This window comes from Camelina sativa, chromosome 4 (assembly GCF_000633955.1).
Source record: "Camelina sativa cultivar DH55 chromosome 4, Cs, whole genome shotgun sequence".
Classification (NCBI taxonomy): Eukaryota; Viridiplantae; Streptophyta; class Magnoliopsida; order Brassicales; family Brassicaceae; genus Camelina; species Camelina sativa.
Genome location: NC_025688.1, coordinates 28,573,428 through 28,596,914, shown reverse-complemented (window position 1 = coordinate 28,596,914; position 23,487 = coordinate 28,573,428). Strand labels below are relative to the sequence as shown.

Here is a 23,487-nt window from a genome sequence, read left to right as displayed (position 1 = left end):
CTTTGTTATAATTTATATCCTTAGCAACCCTGCCTACCTGTATCATCTATTTATTATCCCAAAAAAAAAAGTTTTATCTTCACAATCCCTTCTCCCTTGAAACAAACTTACAAAAGTGTGTACGTGGGAAAAATGATATGAACTCTCACAAAAAGTGAGTCTAGTTCTTATAAGGAAATAGTTGTGCTTATTTCACAAAGTGATAAAGAGATGATCTGACGAGTGACTTCATTCATCCGTTGCGAGTCACCAAAAGTTTTAATTTTTCTGTTTTACAAATCTCCCAAAATCACCAAAAGTTTTTTCTTAAAATCTCACCAAATCACATATTATTTTTCTTTTTCTTGAAATAAAACTTCACATTGTATTGGCAATACACCCCCCTAAGTATGTCCCGGTGATCTTAGTCTTGTGATTTGTAATGTATCATCTTTTAGCCGACGGTAATAGATGAATCCTATCAGAGAATTATGGTTTCTACTTTCTACTTTGACAGATGATTAGTAGTAGTGAAAACTGTAGCTAGACAAAGCCGTTTTTTTACGATTCAGTCAGATAAAAACAGGTTTCTAAATAATAAAATTACATAAACAAAGACAACAAGGTGACAGATATCAAATGGTCTTGAATGGCAAAAAGATGACACTAATATTCCAAAGTTTACAAATCAAACCCAATGAATCACAAAAAGAAATAGGAACCATGCCCCTTAAATCACTAGGTAAGCCAAGGGTATACATCCGGCGATGAAGGAAGCCTCGCCGTTAAAACCTCAACACCTGTCTCCGTTACCAAGAGGGTATGCTCAAACTGAGCGCTGCGTTTTCCATCTGCAGTAACTGCAGTCCATCCATCAGGCCATGTTCGATCCCGCCATCCCCCTATCATGACAATGTCCTTATGTTAAGTAAATGGAGTAACAAGTTTAAACATCTAACGAATGGAAAAAAAAAAAAAAACTCACCTGCGTTGATCATTGGCTCGATTGTGAAAGTCTGACCTGCTTTCATCACTCCAACTGCTTTGTTTCCTGATATTGAGGTTAAGGACAATTACACTGGAATAATAGACTAACAAGACAACAACATACAATGTCACGAAATTCTAAAATAACAAAGGATACTTGCATAGTGAGGAATGTTTGGGGCACAATGGAAGAGATCTCCAATACCATGACCACAATAGGATCTCACCTGTTTAACCATAAGTAAGTTTTTTTAATTATGCTGACAGATGCTGTGATGATCATAAACAGCCAAGAAAGAGAAACCAAGACTTTACCACTGATAACCCAGACATTGTAGCATGGCGGTTGACAATCTCTCCGATTTCACGAAATCTTACTCCAGGTTTAACTGAAAGAGACAAATCATAGAAAGCATCAGCCTCTCTTCTCAATTTTTTGACATAGATTACAGTCAAAACATTAAAGCGTAGAACAGGTAAGAACTTAGCACCAACCAATTGCTATGGCTTTCTCCAGGCACTCATATGTGCACTTAACCAGTTGACGTGATGCTTCGTCAACGTTTCCAACGAAGTATGTGTCATTAAGGTCACCTACCCAAACATCATTCCATGAGACATCATATCTCAACAGGTAACATAAATCAGAAAAAAATATCAATTTTTTTGCAGGAGACAATCTTACCATGGCAACCTTTATAGTAGACTGTTACATCAACATTTACTATATCACCATCTTCAAGTTTCCTGAAGCAATTAAAGCATGAGTGATTAGCATAAAATTTCCTAAGTCCTTTTAGCTATGTTGTTAGAAGGTTCAAAAAGGTCTAGATAAAAAGCATACCTCGCATCAGGAATTCCATGACAAATTACTTCATTAACAGATCTGAAAGGGAATATTCAGAACATACACTTTAGAAGTAGAGGGAAAACATGGTAGAGGTAATAATGTAGACACAAAAGAAGTACCTACGTGCAGCAAGATTTGGGAAAGAAATAGTAGTTGAGGGGCGATGGATATCCTCCTGCCAGAACATAAGATTATACAATAGTTATAGTGTTTCTGTGATGAACTTGAGAGATTGACTTTCGAAAAGGATAAGAAAAAAAATAAAAGATTCAAAGTAAACAGTAAATCCTAGAAGACACAAACCTGCTGCAATAGTTGCTTCATGAACTACTCGATCAATCTCATCAGTAGTCACACCGGGGCGAATCACCCTAGCGGCTGCATCCAAGACCTCTCTGGCAATCTGATAACAGAAGATGTTGTAAAAAGATCAGTGGGAATCCAATGTCATTACATAAAAGAAAGAAAATAGCACTACTAACTTTACAGGTTTCACGCAATCTCTGGATTTGTTCGGGCGTTTTTATCTACAAGACAACCAAAAGACATTGTTAGTGACCATGAGAAAAAAGATTTGTGATCATGGCTCCGCATTCAGGACAACTGAATGAACAAAGGCTATAATGTATTAAAGCATCACTAACCTCAACAACATGTTGTAGATCACTATTCGGCTCAATTTTAGGAGTCCCCTGGAGAAAATGGTAGAAAGTAAAACCGGGAATATTAGAATCTATAAACTCATAGCAAGACAAGTGAGATCTACACAGACATAGTACAGGGAACTGTTTTATAACAACTCAAGTAAAAGTACAAGTCTTGAGACGAAGCCATAATTAGCTAAATAATCAGTCACTACACTATCAAAGTCGAATCAACTCGAGTTCAACATTGCTAGTAGTGGAGTACTGGTACAGCAGAACAATAAATCCAGATCACAAAATGGTGGGCACTTACATCAATTGCCCAGTCAGGCTTATCAATCCCAGCAGGCACAACACGCTTGGTAGATATAGGATATTGCTTTAGGGGCCTACACAACGCAAGAAGATATAAGAAGTCCAAAATCAGGAAGTAGTAACATTACACAAAATCTAATCAAGAAACAACACTGGGAAATATTGGTTACAAACCCAGTCCAATCAAAGTGAGGAAGCTTAGGTGTTCTAGCCTGGCCTTTCTTCACGCAATAGAGCCAACCTTGAGAAATAAGATCAGAGTTCTGATCACCGGGAAGGGATTTGACAAGTGAAGACAGCTGAGCTTTCACATGTACTGATTTGTGCGAGCTCCAAGCTGCCTTGAAACATTCTTGAGTGCTGTAACCATAAGAATGGAAAGATAAAAATCAAAACTTTGGAAATAGATATAGACTCGCCAAGTAAATTAAAAAGGTTAAAGCCAGACATATACCAGAAAGAGGCTTCTTCACGAGGAAGCTTCAAGTCTATGCATTTGGGACACCTGCCAACATAAAGAAACAGTTCATTCCAAATCAAGAGCCAACAAACACAAACATAAAACTATATGCCCAAATACGATATCAATAACATCTGAAATCGAAGTGGGCATCAGCATCACATCCCCCAACCAAGCTTAAGAGCAACAGTAATCGAAAAAATCGAAACTTTGGAGCTAAATCGACACAAACTATGCAAGTCAAATAGAAAGGAAGAAGGGTAATTACGTACTGAAGATGGGCAGGCTTCTCGCAGCGAGCACAGGAAAGAGTCGCAATGGTCGATGCATCTGATTCACCGGCCATTCGATTTCCTTGATCGTCGTATCTAAAGCCTCAACAGCTCAAAATCGCCGGTCTGAATTTTGGAGAGAGAGAAACAGAAAAAAGAGAAGACGAGAGACTGACTCTAGGGTTTATCGAAGACTTGATGATGTTTCGGAAAGGGATTAACATATCCCCAAAACGACGTCTTTTTCAAATCGTCTCTGTTTAAAATTAACATATCCCCAAAGCGACGTCGTTTTTTCAAATCTTCACTGTTTAACTAGTTTTGACTTTTGATGACACTACATAAAATGATAAAACCAAATTAGTCAGCCAACCTAACCAAATTCTTTTTATTTCTTCTCTCTCTTTTTTTCTTCTGATGTCAAAAAAAAACAAATTCTTTTATTGGACTAAACTAATTATTATTTGAATGTGACAAAGGCTTTTTTATTTACTTCTATACTTTTGATGTGCCAAAGGTTTTTTATATGCCAAAAACACATTCAGTACAAATTAATCTTAGAAGCCGTACTGGATCTAAATTTGTCAAAGCTTTTTATTCAAATACATTATTTACACAACCTGCATTTGTCTAATGTATAAAATATCCATGACATTATTTTATAAATGCATATTTTTTTTAAATGTATTGTATAAAATATCATATAACTTAAAAGTTTATATGGATTGATGCAATTGTGAAGTTGTTGATAAGAGAGCCCATAAGCTTCCCTAAAAAGGTCTCGAAGAAAATACGTAACTGATAGAATAAAAAAGATCATGAATATATCAATTTGATGGATAGGTTTGATCTTTGCGAATCATTTTATTAATTTTTTTACAGATTTAATTGATTTTAGGTTGGTTCTCCAGATGCTAGTGAATCTAGTATTCGCTCGGGTTCTAGTTCTAGTGTCTATTTTTCTGGATCAGCTTACGATGATTCCAAGGAGCAGCAGTCTCAGGGTTTGGAACTGAAGCTGAGAAGTCACCACCACCCCGATCCACACCACTAGTCTTCTGATGAATAGACTTTTCTCTACTCCATCCGCATGTTTGTACATTATTTTCTCTATTTCTAACGTAAAATTTTTGTGTAGGATCTTGTTCTTTACTCTGTAATTAATACTCAATTAATGGGAGACTCCTACTAGTTATTTTTCCTTTTTTTTTAACCAAACCTTAAAATAAAACAGCATTTTTCCAATATTTACGGCCGTTGCATTCGATTTTGTATAATCAAGTACATATTTCACAACAACATTTACATCAATTGCTTACACATAAGTTACAGAATGCAATAATAATGCATGTATCCTATACTGAAGTGTTCCCTGGGTGGCCCATTTAACTTTAAAAACAGGCTTTTAGGCCCCTAGTCCATGGCCTAGCATCTCTAATACACACTACTAGTAAACAAATGATTATTGACCATCTAAATCGATATTTAACAAGTGTAAAAAAAACAAAATCGGTTATTTAACATATATGTATTATCTCATGCATGCGGACTTGTCTCGTACATGTATTCAAATTTCAATCACGTGAAGTTGATTTTTTTTTTTTGGTTAAACTAGAAATTAATATTACGATAGGGAAAGTGTTTTACACTCCACTGAGGGAGAAAGAGTTCGCTGCATAAAAGGCAAACTTAGCGAGAGAATCAGCGATCCCATTGTCCAACCGGGGGACAAAGTGGAAAGAGATAGAAGACGAACTGAACTAATACAATTTATGTCAAAGATGATAGCTTTGAGCTCCTTAGAGCAAGCGTTTGAATTGAGGTTCACCACCGGTACTTGAGAGTCTGAGTACTGTATGAGTGAACTTTCGATATATGGGGGTGATTGTCAATCACTGATTGATGAGCTGGTGGTGAATTTGATTTATCTCTTACAACTTGAAACCATCTAGAAAATAAAATTATCTTGATTTTTTGGATGTTAAATTTCCGATAATTGAAACAGTTTCCATTTTCGTAAATAAGAGTTAAAGTAGATTCACCTCGAACAAAAAAAAAAGTACACATGATTACTTTAAAATCACGATAAGCTATCAAAGTTTATTAGGCTTTAGCTAAAATAAATTATATGGAAAGTATTAGTCTCGTCGTGTCAAGCTAAAGAATTTGCAATATAGCGTATACTATTCAGTTTTAAGTTTTATATTTTAAATGATACCCAAAACTATTTTATTGTGCTTATACACGGTTTAAGTACTCGGACACCAAGAAATATTTGTAAAGAACAGTTTATGCGAATGGCGTTGGCAAATAATCGCAACACCTAGTTGTGAATAAAAGAGATTGATCTGAAATGATTACGATCAAAGACGAAAACGAAGACAGCCAAACAAAGTCTTTGCGGGCCTCGAACGGAAACTTGGATTATAAGTAATCAGTACCTTAATAGTCTTTATACTAAACTATTCTGGAAATCCGAATATTCTATTTCATTAGTTAAAACGAGAAAGTTTCAATTTAATATTTGTACGTCCTTTCGATAACGAGGTTTTAACGATCTTAATTTAAGTCTATCTACTATTGCTACACCTACTTCTCTGTACCTCTTTTCTTTTGCGTGAAAATTTTAAATACTAATGTCTTCATTTTATATAATAGATATGATTAACTCATATGTTATATACTGATTATAGATTAGATGTATTTAACACATATATGCACTGCCGCATGTAGTATTAAAATTGACCTTGATTGCTTAAAATAGGTCTGAACGAACATGACTCCTGTTCGTGTACAAATTAAATCTAAATCGGCTTTGATTGTTTTTGAAATTTCTAAAAACCGGTTCATTCTAGAAAGGTTGCTTCAAGATTACGTACAGATTATAATGATTTTTCATTTTAAAACTTTGATATATATTTTTTTTGTCCACTCTAAATCGTTTAAATTTAAGCAAAAAAAATTGTCTCTTCGATGGTAAACCATCATAATGTGTCCTTTAGGAATGTCAACAAAAAAAAAAGGTTCCGTAGAGGTGAGAAATGTCGTCAACCCATCAGTTGTTTTTAAATGTTTTGTAAGTATATTCATGATGTAATTTTGTCAAAAGAGTATTATGATAGTACTCAAATTGGTGATAACCTCTTCAGCATTTGATTTTTATTCTTGTTGTCTCCAAATAAGAAATTCCTATGGATAATCCATGAGAAGACTAATTAACGTCCAGAGTCAAATCATAGCGTTACTTCATCCGCAATTATTATATTCAAAAACAATTAATTTCGTTTACCAATAATAAAAGGAACGTGTTAGTGTTTTGTGGTCGTGCTTAAAAAGTCAACATAGACCAAATGATAGTGTTGGTAATCTACTCATGGATTGAGACCTCTCTACGGTTTCTGCTAGTTTTTGAAACCTCGTTTCTTCCGTCGACGTTTCGTGTAACGCACACTTGCTTTGAACGAGGACGTTTCCCAAATCCGTAGTCTAATCTATGTACAACACAATTCTTTTTTGAAATTTGATATTAACCATAAACATAACAAAAAAAAAGAGTCTGTTAGCACAAAAGAAAATTTCACATTTTGGTGTAATTAGAGATGCTTATAACTTATATTTTCTTTCTTGAGCAGGCTATTGCGGACCTCCCAACAATGACCACAATTTGTGATGTCTAAATCTTAGAGCATGTGCATTCAGATAGATAGATGGACATGCTATTAGCTCGCATATATCATTGTCTTTTGTCCAGAGTCTCGACCAAACGGTGTTACATGTTTAATAACTATATACCGTGTTACTTTTATATATCAACGTAATAAATAAAATAAAACCCCATGAATCAACCTATAAATATTGTAAGTTTAAATTATCTAAACCATTCTTGAATTCCTTATTTATACTAGTTCCTATAGTGCCAATAACTTTACATATAATATGAAATAATACATAACTGATAAACGTATAACGATAGATAAACATATAATGATATAGAAGATACATAAATTTATCACACGTACGCCAATGCAGTCTAAACTGAAATCAGATACTTATAAATTTATCACATCGTCAAAGTCACACGCCAATTCAACTCAACCTACGGTATAAAGTAAGTTGTCTTGGATTTTTTTTTTTTTTTGGATTTATATAAGCGATCTGAATTTAATAAATAAAGATATATATATATATATATATATATATATTAATAAACTATATATTTTTAAGAAGAAAAAAGATTAACGTATGACTTTGACGATAATTGTGCCCAACGGTAATTACAGATTTGTAACAACGCTAAACCTAAATAACAATATGTACATTACGTTAATTACTTATCAATTTTCATTCATTTTACTGTTGTCGGACAACTTTTCTAGTAATAGAAACATATATATTTTTCATTTTTTTTTTTTTGGTAAAAGGAAACATATATAGGTGTGCATTGCATGTAACCAATTCTTCAACATGCAGCTTAATAAATAAGAGTTTGGATGGATATGATCATTAGTATCTTTTTTTTTTTTTTTTTGCTTTTAAATATTAGATGGCCAACCTACCATCCACATAGTCTTACGTATCCTCGATTTTTTTGCTTTTTAAAAAAAAAAACACATACTAATTAAATGGTTGAATCTATTATATATATGTTTCCTTAACAACTTAATTAGTTTAAGCATAGTTGACAAACGTTTAAAAATGTTTTCCAGAGATCGTTGTTCCATTCTAACCACCAAAATGCCATATATATCAATCTATCTATTCAAACATGAACTCTAGCCGGATTATGTTAGACATGATGATGATTCTGTAGTTAGTTGGACGAATTAATATGTATATGTTTTCCCATCTTTACCTTACTTTCATTGACTTAATCTAGAGTTACATAGTAATTGTATTTTTTCGCAATAATATCAGTGGATACAAGCGTGGCTCGTTCACTTGGTAATCTTGGAAGGAATTGAGTTCTCTTGCATCCGAGTTCAAAGTTTCTACTGCAAAAATGATTTACATCTTATCAAGTATATATTATCACATATTGGTTTCAGACTCAAGAAGATTATTAAGCTTAACTTAATATTCCTACCAAAAAGAAAAGATTATTAAGCCTAAAAGGTGGAATTTTTTTTATTTTTTTTGTAGTTTTTGCGTATGACAAAAATATTAATTATACAACCAGAAAACCTTTAATCTTCTTTTGTAATCTGGTTATGTACACGAAAACTACCCAAAAAAACAAAGTTCGCCAATTTTCAAATACTTATATGTATCACCTAGTAACAACATGTAACCCGTGATAAGATAAAACGTACAGAATATCTTTATTGTGAACAACAAAAAAAAAGTATCTTTTTCTACGGTCTTTTTCACCATTATGGTCTTCTTTAACTTAATATTTGTTTTTAAAAAAGGAGAATTTGCTTGATGTTTAATAGACTTGTGCAAATGGCTACGGCAAAGGAATCGTTTATTGATAAAACGATAAAACCAGTGAAACTTCGAAGTTAACGTTAACGGTTGATTAGTCTTTGTGGATAGCGATTACACAGTCTCTGCCTTAATTACATACATATAATAATGTTTAATATTGTACGTCGCTACAAACCAATCAATTATAGTGGCATGACTTTGAACTTTTTTAGTCTCCTTTTTTTAATAGACTTTTGAGAATTCGATTAACTCCCAAAGACGCGTTTATGCCAGTTATGTTATTGAATTTCAGAACTAAATATAATCTAATAAACTAGTAGTAGCTATTGAAGAAATTATTTATAGATATAAAAAGTAATAGTATTAACTAGTTACGTCTTGTAGTTCATTCGTAAACCGTACCTATTATTTACTTGCGATCACATTTAATATGTGTCCAAAATTGTGTACAAAAATCGGTTGTCGAGTGTCTTTTTTTCAGACTATTATTCAAAGTCACTTCAATTTGTATCGTAGTTGAATCACAGCGTATTACACACGTCAAAAAAGATAGCTCAAAAAAAAAAAAATTCAACAAAGAGAATCTATGACGGCATGATCGTTACCACTCCATTTGTTGATAAACATATATATATATATATATATATATATATATACTTATATTATTTTGCCTTCGAGGCTTCAACTATAATGAAATCACATATTAATAAATTTATTTATTTGTTTAAATAGGAAAAAGCAAGTATCACCCCGCATCTATATAAGCACATCGATTCAATACATAAATCTCATCAATCCAATACCTTCAAACACAAACTTCTGTTTTCGCAAAACATTTGGTCTTGTAATGGCTTTTCGAGCTTATATTACCACCTTTGTGCTCTTATGCATTCTCGTGGCATCAACCGTTTCCGGGTACAACCGGAAAGACGTGAAAGCGTGGTGTAGCCAAACTCCAAACCCTAAACCTTGCGAGTATTTCTTAACCCATAACTTAGACAACAAACCCATAAAGTCTGAATCTGAGTTCCTCAAAATCTCAATGAAACTCGCATTAGACCGAGCCATCCTTGCGAAAACCCACACGTCTACACTAGGACCAAAGTGTCGCGACACCCGCGAAAAAGCAGCTTGGGAAGATTGTATCAAACTCTACGACTACACCATCTCTAATATCAACGAGACAATGGATCCAAACGTGAAGTGCTCGAAAACCGACGCGCAAACATGGCTCAGCACGGCTCTAACAAATCTTGACACGTGTCGAGCCGGGTTCGTAGATCTCGGTGTTACCGATATCGTCCTTCCTTTGATGTCAAACAATGTCTCAAATCTTTTATGCAATACACTCGCCATCAACAAAGTTCCTTTCAACTACACCCCACCGGAGAAAGATGGGTTCCCGTCGTGGGTCAAACCCGGTGACAGGAAACTTTTGCAAACCTCGACGCCAAGAGATAACGCGGTGGTTGCGAAAGACGGGTCTGGTAATTTCAAGACGATAAAAGACGCGATTAACGCTGCTTCCGGAAGTGGTAGGTTTGTGATATATGTGAAGCAAGGCGTTTACAGTGAGAATCTTGAGATTCGAAAAAAGAATGTTATGTTGAGAGGTGATGGTAAAGGAAGGACGATTATTACCGGAAGCCGAAGTGTTGGAGGAGGAACGACAACGTTTAATTCAGCTACTGTCGGTACGTAAAGTTACAAAACAACAAATGATTAACTTTGCTTTTTTTCGTGAGATATAATAAGGTTTAGTGTGTCAGCATTTGAATTTTTACGTGCATGAACACACCAAACAAGATAGCGAAATTGAAAATGATATAAATTAAAAAACCACGTCACTGCGTCTTATATTTTATAGGTTCAAGATTTTGAATTTCGTCTTGAATTTTCTACAATCATAGCCGTAGGTCTAGTAGATGTTTTTCTTACAAATGAAGTGGCAATCTTATGATAGACATAAGTCAACGTAGTTTTTTTTTCTTTCTAATAATGTTTCCTTGGTTATTTTGAAATGTACGCAATTCTCCATTATTACTCAATAATTTACAATATCATTAACATGACAAAATCAAATCTGTTATATAATTACTGAAATGACATAATAGTTTCACAATTTCGTACGTTGTTATTGTCTTCCTTAACAAAATTATATAAATCACATTTTGTAAAATTATTGATATATTCAAAAATTATTGATAGTTCATTTTTAATTTGACGTTTTACAAAATTCTACCAAAATAAAGTTGCAATAGAGACATACTTGATGATAATCTATCAGATTTATATCACGTTTAATTAACATTCAATTAAAATGTAAAACAAGAATTAATGGTTTGTCTCACATAATTGCAGCGGCGGTCGGAGACGGTTTTATAGCGCGTGGGATCACATTTCGAAACACGGCGGGTGCAAACAACGCACAAGCGGTAGCTCTAAGATCCGGGTCGGATCTATCCGTTTTTTACCAATGCAGTTTCGAAGGTTACCAAGACACACTCTACGTGCACTCCAACCGTCAGTTTTACCGCGATTGCGACGTTTACGGAACCGTCGATTTCATCTTCGGAAACGCAGCCGCGGTCCTCCAGAACTGCAACATCTTTGCACGTCGCCCACGTAGCAAGACCAACACAATCACTGCTCAAGGAAGATCCGACCCGAACCAAAACACGGGTATTATTATCCACAACTCCCGCGTCACCGCAGCTTCTGATCTTCGACCCGTTTTAGGATCCACCAAGACTTATCTAGGTCGACCTTGGAGACAATATTCTAGGACGGTCTTTATGAAGACTTCTCTTGATAGTTTGATCGACCCACGTGGCTGGCTCGAGTGGGATGGTAACTTCGCTTTGAGGACTTTGTTTTACGCCGAGTTTCAGAACACGGGTCCGGGAGCTTCAACTTCGGGTCGGGTCACATGGCCTGGGTTCCGGGTCCTTGGTTCTGCTTCAGAGGCTTCTAAGTTTACTGTTGGTACTTTCCTCGCCGGTAGCTCTTGGATTCCGTCCAGCGTACCCTTTACCTCTGGTCTCTAAAGAATTAATGTATATGATGCAAATTAAGCTGTATATACGACACAGTTGATTCGTCTATTATAAAGAATAAATATTGCTTGTTACATTGTAAGAAGTCTTATTAGCTATTATTTCATGTATGTAATTTCATTTTCTTTATAAGGCCCATTTAAAAACTTCTCTATGACCCAGTGTTACAAATACTAGCTAAGCTTGACTCGTTCAAAAAATTTTGAAACGATTTTTTCTGGTTAATATGATGAAAACATATATATATACATATTAAAAAAAAACTGTTTAATTATACGATATACAGAGATGAGAGATCTTTTTTGCTATTTATTATATAAGGATGTAACTTAATTTATAAGCTTAATCAATTAATTAAAACAAATTCTCACCAACTATTTGCCTCGTGTAGGTACAAGTTGGGTTTATTTTCTTTGTATGGACCAAAACAGCTAATGGTTACGACCACACATGCAAATTAATGTCAACTCAATAGATAAATCTTAATATTGGACCAATCTATAACTCAACCTATGATGAAAATTGTCTCATTACAGATCTTCGACTAATACACCTGAAAAGGAAAGATCGTACCAAGCCACCAATAGATATATATACATATGGTCAAGTGGAGAAAGTTATTCCGAGAACCGTGGCATGTATTGTTTCCATAATTTAGTATCATCAATTTACATATTTCATTGTATTCAAGCAGTGCCCGAACCCGCACGTCATTTTTTTTTTTTTTTTTACAATCATACATGCATGATTGATTGTAACTTTCAACATAAGAGTACCAATTTACCCTATTAGTAAATATGCATGTGAGCTGTGAGTGTACGGGTTATTATTTTTGTTAACATTTTTGATTCTCCCTACGTCAGCCATTTTTTGGTAAAACACGGCTGCCTCTTTCTTAATCTCAAGACTACGTTATGTAGAGATATAAAGGTTGAAGGAGAATACTTATTGACAGACAAATGACAATTAACAAGTTCAAAACATTATTCTGTCTTCTTTTTCACAATAACTAACTGCTAATGAATACATATACATGGCATAGATATCTTCAAATGCATATGACCACGGATACCTTAACGTGGAATGTTTTCTTCCAACCATCGTATTTGACTTTTTAGCTGAAATTTTGGTTAATATTGTTCCTAAAATATTAGTGATGAAAAGCATATAACGTAAAGTCAAATATATAAACGAGCTAGATTCGTATATCAATTTCGTGCTATATATATTAATTTGACATTCTAATTTTAAATATAAGCACTTGACATCGGTGTCTTATGCACTCTACTTATGGACGAATCGTCAGTATATGACATATGAAATATCAATTTAGTATTCTCTCATAATTCATTTGATCACGAGTATCCAAATATAGTTTTCATGCATTCATCATTATTTGTACGATTAGACAAACCGAATATTTGTAACCAAAAAGTCACCTGGAACATGTAATTTTTTTAGTTAAGTGGTTTGTACTAATAATATTTTTCATAGTATAAATTTAAACAAAATATTGTATATATGTGTGAACATTAGAGATATATGTAACCAGAAGTCAAAAATATATACATGAATTAGTTGTTCTTTCGGATATCAATCGCATCCCGACGCTCGTTTTAGATTTGAACATCTTTCACGTCAAAGTGTTTCGTATCCAAATCAGACAAGGCAACCACAAAAGCCAAAATGTTTTGTCGTCTAACCTAGCGACACTTAAATAGTATTCGAATTATATTTCTTTTGGTAGAAGTAGTATTCGATAAAGATTTAGAATCAAAGTTAGTGGGAATAAGCAAGCAACAAGCAAATCCTTGCGGTTGATAGCAAAAAAAATCTTGAGTAGACCAAAGAGAGAGAGAACAGAATCGTGTTACACTTTTTCTTTGCTGTTTCATCACCAATTCATTTGATCTTTATATCAATGTCCAAAGATAATATACCACTAAGTGTCCCCATGCTAATCACATCATTTATCAAGACTCGATAATTATTTACATTATCATCTTACTGTATAATTGACTATATATCACAAGAAAAGAGTAAAGTGACAAAAAGTAACAAGATAGAAAAATGGTAAATTAAAGGGAACAATATCTACTAAAAAGAGGTTGAAAATCCTAAGAACTTTTTCCATAATTGTCTTCAATTGCGGCAAAGACGGCTCCATGGAAATATCCGAGAACTTGATCCGGATGCGATTCGGGTCTTGACCCGTTCGAAGTCAGAATACAAACAAGGAATAGTGATACCACCTTCGTGGCAGAATCCATACTCTTTTTCGGATTCTTTGAGCAACTCACCGAACAGAGGATGGTTAAAGTAAACGATGGGTACCAAAACTCTGTGACAGTCGCCATCTTTTTGACCCACATAGATCGCTAAGTGCCCCTTTGGAACCGGGTCGGGTATGTATTCGGATCTTCTCGTAGACCTGAAATGTCTGAAACCTTGCTTGAGACGTTGTCCCCAGCTTTTGAGTTTTGCGAGTGGTCTCAGCTTGCAAGCTTGTCGTGTCGAGTGTACCCGGTTGTAACCAGAACGTTGGATTCGGGTATTCCGAAGGATCCATCTAGAGACTCGTCTCCCGATTCGAAACCCTATGATCTTCTTCCTCATCTTCTTATATGTATAGTTAACTTTAAAAACAAGTATTGTCACAAAGCTATACTCTTTGAAAGATCTGAGACATATCGGAGGTTAAGAGAGTGAAACGAGACAAGAACTAACGAGTCAAATAAAGAGTGATTCATTTGGACGACAAGAAATAAAATTAGTAATCACTTTTACATTTCTAGTAATTTCCTTTGTAAAAAATATGAAAAAAAAAATCAGAATCTTGACGGCGGAGTAACCTATGGGATAAATCGACGGCAAGAATGATGTGAACGGAAAAGTGAGAAAGGCTTTGTAGTTTGTAATGTGTAAACGTTAATAAAGAAGAAGAGGTCAAGAGAAGAGTGAGTGAAAGAGAGGATTTTAAAGGAGTTTTATTTATGAAGTCTAAAATAAATGAGCGGTTAGATGAAGACTTCATCCTTTTGACCGTTGGATTAAAAGCTAATTAAAACTGCCACATTTTCTATATATTGCTTGGCAAATAGTCCAAAGTCCAAACCCGAAGAATCTTACATTAAATGCGACACGTCCCGCTTAACCGTTAGCCTAGGTTAATTTGGAAATGTTTTGTCAGAGCTTCATACTGTTTAAACTTTGAAGATGAAGACAAAACTATGCCACCACACGTGTGCTGGCCAAGTGGGACAATTTTTTTAAACCTATTCGATAAAACTTACACGAGATCAAATCCCCACCATCTCGTTTATTTATTTGTTAGTGATTATCTACTGTTTTTGTTCTTCTTTTAATCAGGGTGAGTGCCCCAGTGATCATCTACTAGGCTGTGATTTTGTTATAATATTTATAAATATAAAAATACGATCGAAAACAAAATGTGTACGGTGCGTCCTCTTGTTGCGTTACTTGCGTACGTTTATAATGGTTAATATATAAAATCATATCAGGACAAACACACTTTTGAGCAAAAGCGAATAAAGATAGATCTAGTTTTGAGTAATTGGGGGAGATTCACTAAACGTTTTCATGCTGAAGTAGTGAATTTTCCACGAATAATTTTCTTTATATTTTGATCTACTTTACACGTTCATTTTGTAATTTAAGATCGTGTGTTTGCTGTATCCAAAAAAAACCGTGGAAGTTCAAAGAAATCAAAAACAAAACTGAAAAAAAAAACCCCAAAATTATCAACCAAAAGATAAAAGCACATGATAGATCAGTATTGCACTCTAATGCCATATTAGCTAATAAAATTATAATATCAAAAAATCTTTTATTCAGTCAGTGTAATGTTGACATATTGTGCTTACACGATACACACTACCTTATTGATTACAAGCAAAGCAAAAACAAAAAAGAACCCCGACAATACATACACAAAAATCCAATATTCCTTAGGATCAATCTATGTTTTCAACCGACAAGTTTTTTGAATCATATTTGTTGCAAGTCCGTATCCTAGCTAAAAGACGTTTAAACGTTCATAATTAGATATTACCAGCTGGAGAAGATATTCGTTTTCTTTTTGCCATCACTGTTTCCCACAAACCCATATGGCCATATTAAATGATATTTGTATATTGTTCTTCACAGTTAAAATATACAATTGGTTATGTGTTGTTATAATCTACAGTTTTCTGATTTGATTATATAAAGTTAAGCACAATTTGCGGATCACAAAAAAAACAAAAAAGAAAAAAAAATTGTTTTGGACCTTTCGATAACAATGGGAATCTGAAAGAAGTTTGTTCCAAACGCAACGCTTCTGTCGATGGTGATCGTATAGAATTAGAATCTTTCCCTTCATATGTCCCCAACTCATCAGCGTCGTGTTTCCGTACAGTTCGTCGTACGGACACGAACGTGTCACTCCACACTGGTCACCAAGTCCAAATTAAGGCTTACCAAACAATGGGCCTCTGTAAGCCCATTATTAAAATTGTATGGATAGAAAGGCCCATAACTAGTCGAGCGAAGAAGTAAGCCCAATATTAAAATTGTATGGATAGAAAGGCCCATAACTTAGTCGAGCGAAGAAGAAGCGGAGGAGGGAAGAGAGCGATCCTCTCTCAGTCTCGTTCGTCGTAGCTGCTAAATTGATCCCATCAGTTTCAGTTAAAATCAGATCGTCGCCGCTCCGGCATTGGTTCAAGGCGGAGCTGACGAATTTACCTGTGAACGGAGAGGTTACTGATCTGAATTGTTGAAGATCGGAAAAATGACAGAATCGAGTCTGGATCTGCAGGAATCTGGTTGGGAGGAACTTCGACGGGAAGCTCGTAAAATCGAAGGCGATCTAGACGTTAAGCTCTCTTCTTACGCTAAGCTCGGCGCCAGGTTTACCCAAGGCGGTTCGTTCTTTCTTCCTTTCAGCTTTGATCATGCTCTCTGCGTTAGTAGCTTTGTAATGTGATACGGATCGATGAATGAATTTTCGATATGATCTCTTCAACGGATTGAATTTTGATTGATATTGTCTCTCGTTCTATGTTACGATGCTTAATTCATATCTTTGCTGTGGAATGGATAAATCCGAATGTGTTTGTATATTGTTCTCAGCGGATTTGTAAACATTAAGGTGAAGTAGTGCTGCAATTGATAGTGCTTTTCTCCGATTTTGTGTGATTTGTTTTCAATGTGTAATCGACCCTGTGGAAAGGGTTTTGTGTTTAAAGCTTACTGTGTTTTGCATTTAGCTCTCAAGCTTTTAAGAATCGCATTGTTGTAGCACATATTGAAATGCAAAGTTCAGGTGCCTTTCTTTTACCAGATTCATATGTTTTGGTTTCAGGGTATGTCGACGCTGGATCTCCAACCGTTGGATCTGGAAGATCATGGAAGTCTATGGAGATGGAAATTCAATCGTTGCTTGAGAAGCTGTTGGACGTTAATGATTCCATGAGTAGATGTGCTGCATCTGCTGCACCCACAACTTCGGTTACCCAAAAGCTTGCAAGACACAGGGATATACTTCATGAATATACCCAGGTTTTCCAAGTTTTCTAATAGCTAGCCCCTTCACCTAGATTTCTTTTGTTGTTTTCATAGCTTTTAGTGAATTCTGGAGTAACTGCAATGAATAGATCCGGCATCTCAAACTTGACAATTCTGATCTCAATGCTACTACTAATGCAACAATCTTCAGCTCAATATACCTTTGTAGTACATGCATAGGGTAGATAAGTTAATAGATGTCTTTGCATCCACTGTTTTGGTACCATGCATCCAAGATTTAGTGATACAAGATGAGTAATTGCAGTCCCATTTTCTTGTAAAAGGCAAAAAAACTTAGCAGCAGTGTGGCTTTTGTTTAGCGATAGTTATGTTCCTATAGTATCATGACGTTATATGTATTATCTGACATGTATTCCCTCCTATAATGTATATTCATGTATATTTTCTAGGAGTTTCGAAGAATAAAAGGAAATATAAACTCGCTGAGAGAGCATGCTGAGCTTTTAAGTTCTGTCAGGGATGACATAAGTGAATATAAGGTAATGAGTCTCCTAAAGCATTTTCGTTTAGAAAACGAAATTTCTTATGATTGGAGATACGCATTCCTTCTATGCTCACATTTTGATTGAAAATCGGGTTCTACTTTTGCTTCTGCAGGCTTCTGGTAGTATGTCACCAGGTGTGCAGGTGCTAAGGGAGCGAGCTTCAATCCATGGAAGTATAAACCATGTAAGATACTTTGTGTAGTCATGGCTTTTGTAATCTGAGTGTTATACTCTATTAATACCCCTCTTTATAATGTAATTCTTATGATGAGTTTATGGAGAATTTGGCTGCAGATTGATGAAGTCATTGGTCAAGCTCAGGCAACAAGATCAGTTCTTGGCTCTCAACGATCTCTGTTTTCAGATGTTCAAGGAAAAGTAAAAAATCTCGGAGACAAATTCCCAGTGATTCGTGGCTTACTTGGTATCTCCATCAACCTCTCTATATGATATCTTCAGTTAATTAATCTCATTAACCTTCTATAATCCTTGAGCAAATTTTGCTTTTTCGATTAAATAGGTTCGATTAAAAGGAGACGTTCTCGGGACACACTTATCCTCTCTGCTGTTATCGCTGCTTGTACGTTGTTTCTTATCATCTACTGGCTCTCGAAATAAACAGTATGTTCATACACCTAAACTATAAAAATGACTTTGCCTCAGGCATCTCTAGATGGAATTTTTCCAAGTTTTTTTCTTCTTGCTTTTGGTGTTGTTTTGCCATTTTGTTGGGTTATGTGTTTGTAGGACAATATTTATACACCCTGAATTATAAAACAAAAGTAGAGTAAAATTCGAAAACTCAATTTTCACAACATCGAAGGTCAACAATCCATGTGACATCATTCAGGTACTTGCTTTTTTTACCACACGCTTAAATACTTCAATATGGTCCAACATACAATGTGGTCCAATACACACTATGCTCTGTTTTGTTATGCTAGATTTTTATTACTCTCAACCCTTTAGTTTGGTCCTCTCGACCACAACAAGTGTACGAAAAAGTAACCCAACTCATAAATCCATCTTTCAGCTTACCATTTACATCCACTCAGAATATCTAAAGGCCACCCGCTATTAATTTTGGGTGGGGATACACTTTAGTAATGATGATCCAGTCCTTGTATTTATTTCACTCCTTCCTATATGTCCTACGTATAGTTTTAACAAGTGCTAATCAATGTGGTTCGTAACTTCGTACCGGTTTAGAGATTTTGTGGTGGGGCAAAGCCCACATATCAACTTGACCTAGCTTTGCTCAAAGAAACAAAAAAATCAACTTGACCTAGCTTCGTGGATAGCCATTCTAAGTTTTCGTCCCTTGAAGATATGGTCAAACGTGGACCTATCAAAAAGAAAATTGGATGAAAACGGTTAGTCCATTATAACACATATCTATAATCCAATCTATGAATAGATAAATAATCGACAAATAGTTATAACGTATAGTCTCGTACGTGAAAGATATATATAGGCTAAGCGAGGAAAGTAACCAAGAGTTACTCCTACGCATGATTCGTTAACTAATACTAATTATAGTTTGAATATATTGTTTTTGAAGGGGGGAGATTGAAATTTAGCTTTTGGCTTTTTGCTTTACATTGGCTGGACATAGGACTAGGAATCAGACGCGCTTTTTTAAAAATTAAAGCTTGTTAGATTCTACGCTTCCCAATGGGAGACCGTTTCTTACGAATTTTCAGACAATAAAACACTCGAAAGGATCAGAGGAGGTTCAGTTCCTCTTTTTGGTTAAAAGTGAAAAAATAATAATGATTATAAGTTTTGTAAATACAGTTGATATATGGTGTCTATAGTATAGTACTAAATTACTAATCAACCATCACCTATATTCGATAACTCACGGATCGGGGGTACAAACAATTAGGAACAATCGGACATATGGAACTCATATATAGAACAACTCTCTTCTTCTATCTTTATTAAAACTCATAATTTTGTTCAAATAAAGTGTCAGAGACTTTTAAATATGAGATTTATACTGGTTAATATTGACTTGGATTGTTAAATGCACAGCATTCTTAATTTTTTTAGGAAAATTTGTTTTTTTTTTTTTTCTGGTTTGTAGATTGTAACTGCCAACTCAGAACATTAGTGGTACATTTTTCGTTTGTATATAAAAAAAAAAATCACGTTTGAGTTTACGATTTGCAAACGATGGTATGTCCTGAATGTGTCTTTAATGTAACAAAACAGAAATATTATACTACTAGATGTAAACACACACATAAATGCCAGCAAAAGAAAAGCAAGTTATCGTTAATGTCGTCAATGCAATAAACACATTAATTAGTATGGTTGAAATAGTATGGTCAAACCATTAAATGGTAAATTTAAAATAACTAATTTTTGAAGATTTATTCTATTGAACATAAGCTAATGATTTATATATGATTGATTGACGAGGGATCCACTCCTTGATGATCATTTATCAAAACAAGGAAGTGCAGTACTTCAATGTTCATTGATCAGAGATGAAATCGGGACTCATCTAGTCATATTTTGCATTCTTGCCTTGATTAGGCTTCGCTGAAATGTAGGACTAAACATCAAAATATTAAATAACATAACTAATATGTAGTATATCTATTAGACATATATTTAAAACTAAAAAAAATATGGAGCGAGAGAGAGCTTTAATATGTCCAATTTGGCATGTTGCTGTGCCCTAACAAGGAAATGTGAGGAGAGAAAATAATGTACGTGGCAGAGAGAAGCCTGCGACATAACGACAAAGAGACGGACCATAGGGTCGGAGCCGAGGAGCCTGGACGGTCCATAAACATGCTTAACCTATTAGCCTACATGACTCTACCCTATGAGCTATTACCTACCTACTCTCTCTCTAGCTCTCCACTCCGTACTCTTCTTTAATTTTACTTTTCCACTCGTTGCAGTAAAAATTACTGTAGACAATTTTTAAATACACATCCATACATCCTTGAGTTTTAAATAAAACAAATAAAACATTCGTACTCGCATAGGCTAGGTACTAAAGGGGCACGCACGAATTAAATTTTCTTTTTCACTTAAACTTTTTCTAAATAGAATTGAATTCATACACAAAATAATATTCTCTTCATTTTAATTATATATAAAATTGGATTTTGTATTCTAGTAGTTTTCATTGTAGTTGCACGATATCAAGATATGAGTTCAAAGTTCAAACAACTGATTTTTTCGTAGTTGGGAATAATATGGATTTGATCAATACCATCGTTTTACAAGATATGGATACATGAAACATCTACATATATATAGTATTGTCAAAGTGTAAACATTCCAAAATTAGATTCAAATAATTCATATTGTTATCAAAACAATAATACATGTGAACATCGTTCTCAGTTACTCACTTTTAGAGGTTGAATCCAGTCGTAAATTTTTTTGTTTTACCCACACTGTCGCTTTCCTTGATATCCGAGAATTTTTTACTCCATAATTTACTGAGGCCAATTATATAAGAATTATGTAGAAAGCGGAATCTTACAAAAACCCATTTGCTTTTAATAGTTTTATGAGATTTTCACAATCGTAGTTTTGTATGAAAAGAAGATAGAAATAGAACTGGAGAAACCCTATAGTCTTCACATCTGCGACCTTTTTGAAGCACAGAATAAGTAAATGCTTTATTCACACACATTTATGTATGGATATAGGAATGTGTGTATACAGGAATATTAATATCCAATTTCAAATATTATACTTTGAATAGCCATTATTCTTTGTTCTGCGCAACAGCCCATTTCTAACTCATCCCTGGTAAGTAGCAAGCGTAGGCACATTTTTTGTTTAATTTTTATAAACAACCGAGTTTCTGATTTTAGATGCGTACACTTTTAATCCGTAACTAGAATGGTTCATAAAATACTGTATATTTAACTGATCATACAAGTAGTCTTTTCCAACATAGTCTTTAGTAGCTAAATTGAGTTGAGTGAAACAGAAATAATAAAAGTTACCCATGAAAAATATTAACACTTGGTTTTTATCTACTTGGTCATGTATGTTAATTTGAAAGCAAAATCAATAATACAATAAACATTAAACCCTATCTATATATATATATATATATATACTCTATAGTCAAAAACTTTGCTTTAATATAACTGGTCAGCGAAGATTGAATCGTTTATAATAGCGAGATGATACATTAAATTTGTCAACATATGTTGATATTTCTTATGTAGTGATGGGCTTTGTCTAATTTTTTTTTTTTTTTGTGAACTTGATTAGTCTCTATTGATCTCTAAAGACAAATGATGGTTGACTTACATTGACACCAATCTTCACCCTCAAACATGTGGGGTTCAGCTATACCTTTACAATTTGGATGTTTGTGAAAAAACAAAATTATAATATATTAAGTAAAAGATAATATACTACTACTATTATTCTAAAAGGGAGGAAGTCCCCAGACAATCTATTATGTACACACCATTTGAAGAATTAAGTTCATTTTAATCAGCGCATATGAATTAACTGATCATGCATAACATCATTGGCAAGGTACTTACTTTTTAGAAAAGTAAGAACTCAAGAAAATTATTTCATAATCATCATTGCATATATATACATATATATATATATATATATGAGAATAGATTAATTATAGCTTCCATTAAATTGTATGTACTTTCTCATTAGATGTACAAATAGATTGGGGGTTTATGGCAAAAGCTTTTCTAAACCAATCAGAAAATAAAAGAATAGGGAAATGTCAATGTCACCTATGATCTCAGTACACACATGCATATACACATATAAATTCCACTATATCTATACGCACCTACATGGGTGTACGATCTCTAGAATTCCCATCGCCCAAATTGCAACAAAAGTGTGGGCTAACCCTAACATTATATACGTTTCTAATAAAGCGTGACCAACATTTTCAACTTTATTTCTGCCTTCATTACAACCAAAATTATGGACGCCTGTACTCAAAATTCCGCCTTAATTATAATTGCGTCTTTGGTCGACCTTACCTATATGTATAAATACCAGTTGCTATATTTCAGCCTTTAATTTCATAATGTTAAGTTTATATAATAATGTGCTTTGCGGTTACCGGATGTTATGGGTTACAAACCAAATTAATTTGCTCGTAAAATTAAGCAATATTAAACAAATTAAACTCTTAAATGTTTTCTTAGACAAAAACTACGATTGGCAATAGCCAATAACACGACTAAACACGATTGATTTTGCATTATATAATCTAATTCCATGAGTTTGACTGGTATGTTAGCAGAATAACAAAATAATTATTAGGAAAATACATTGAACTGGATAAAATTTCGAATAATAATTGTAAAATATTGAAGGGCTAGTTTTATCAAATTAAATTCATGAATACCGTTAAAATATAAACATGTGATATACCTTTCATCTCCTTTGAT

The 23,487-nt window shown here is 34.2% G+C and overlaps 4 protein-coding genes across 5 annotated transcripts in view; 2 read left to right on the top strand and 2 right to left on the bottom strand.

The window, feature by feature from the left end:
* The window catches only part of LOC104783075 (methionine aminopeptidase 1A), a 4,437-nt gene extending 723 nt beyond the window's left edge, over positions 1 to 3,714 (bottom strand). Inside the window, exons 1-15 of one of the 2 annotated variants that reach the window (XM_019245090.1) lie at positions 3,508 to 3,714; positions 3,230 to 3,280; positions 2,950 to 3,135; positions 2,774 to 2,849; positions 2,461 to 2,508; positions 2,299 to 2,343; positions 2,120 to 2,219; positions 1,940 to 1,991; positions 1,811 to 1,852; positions 1,652 to 1,713; positions 1,462 to 1,560; positions 1,282 to 1,355; positions 1,124 to 1,193; positions 965 to 1,030; positions 863 to 881 (exon numbers count right to left, since the gene is read on the bottom strand). In XM_019245090.1, the coding sequence (XP_019100635.1) occupies positions 863 to 881; positions 965 to 1,030; positions 1,124 to 1,193; positions 1,282 to 1,355; positions 1,462 to 1,560; positions 1,652 to 1,713; positions 1,811 to 1,852; positions 1,940 to 1,991; positions 2,120 to 2,219; positions 2,299 to 2,343; positions 2,461 to 2,508; positions 2,774 to 2,849; positions 2,950 to 3,135; positions 3,230 to 3,280; positions 3,508 to 3,581 (1,064 nt within the window). In that variant the 5' untranslated portion in view covers positions 3,582 to 3,714. Of the gene's footprint in view, positions 1 to 523; positions 882 to 964; positions 1,031 to 1,123; positions 1,194 to 1,281; positions 1,356 to 1,461; positions 1,561 to 1,651; positions 1,714 to 1,810; positions 1,853 to 1,939; positions 1,992 to 2,119; positions 2,220 to 2,298; positions 2,344 to 2,460; positions 2,509 to 2,773; positions 2,850 to 2,949; positions 3,136 to 3,229; positions 3,281 to 3,507 lie in introns of those variants that run through there. The other variant, XM_010508159.2, reaches the window with a different exon arrangement.
* Positions 9,703 to 12,144, top strand: LOC104783074 (probable pectinesterase/pectinesterase inhibitor 17). The gene is made up of 2 exons (XM_010508158.2): positions 9,703 to 10,628; positions 11,296 to 12,144. The coding sequence occupies exons 1-2, from the start codon at positions 9,782 to 9,784 to the stop codon at positions 11,979 to 11,981; spliced, it is 1,533 nt and encodes a 510-aa protein (XP_010506460.1). The 5' UTR covers positions 9,703 to 9,781; the 3' UTR covers positions 11,982 to 12,144.
* LOC104783073 (auxin-responsive protein SAUR36-like) lies at positions 13,938 to 14,974 on the bottom strand. The gene has a single exon (XM_010508157.2). It carries the CDS (start codon positions 14,604 to 14,606, stop codon positions 14,133 to 14,135), a length of 474 nt encoding a protein of 157 aa, XP_010506459.1. The 5' UTR covers positions 14,607 to 14,974; the 3' UTR covers positions 13,938 to 14,132.
* Positions 16,601 to 18,865, top strand: LOC104783071 (Golgi SNAP receptor complex member 1-2-like). Its single transcript, XM_010508156.2, has 6 exons — positions 16,601 to 16,915; positions 17,356 to 17,552; positions 17,969 to 18,058; positions 18,177 to 18,248; positions 18,359 to 18,488; positions 18,585 to 18,865. Exons 1-6 carry the CDS (start codon positions 16,783 to 16,785, stop codon positions 18,680 to 18,682), a joined length of 720 nt encoding a protein of 239 aa, XP_010506458.1. The 5' UTR covers positions 16,601 to 16,782; the 3' UTR covers positions 18,683 to 18,865.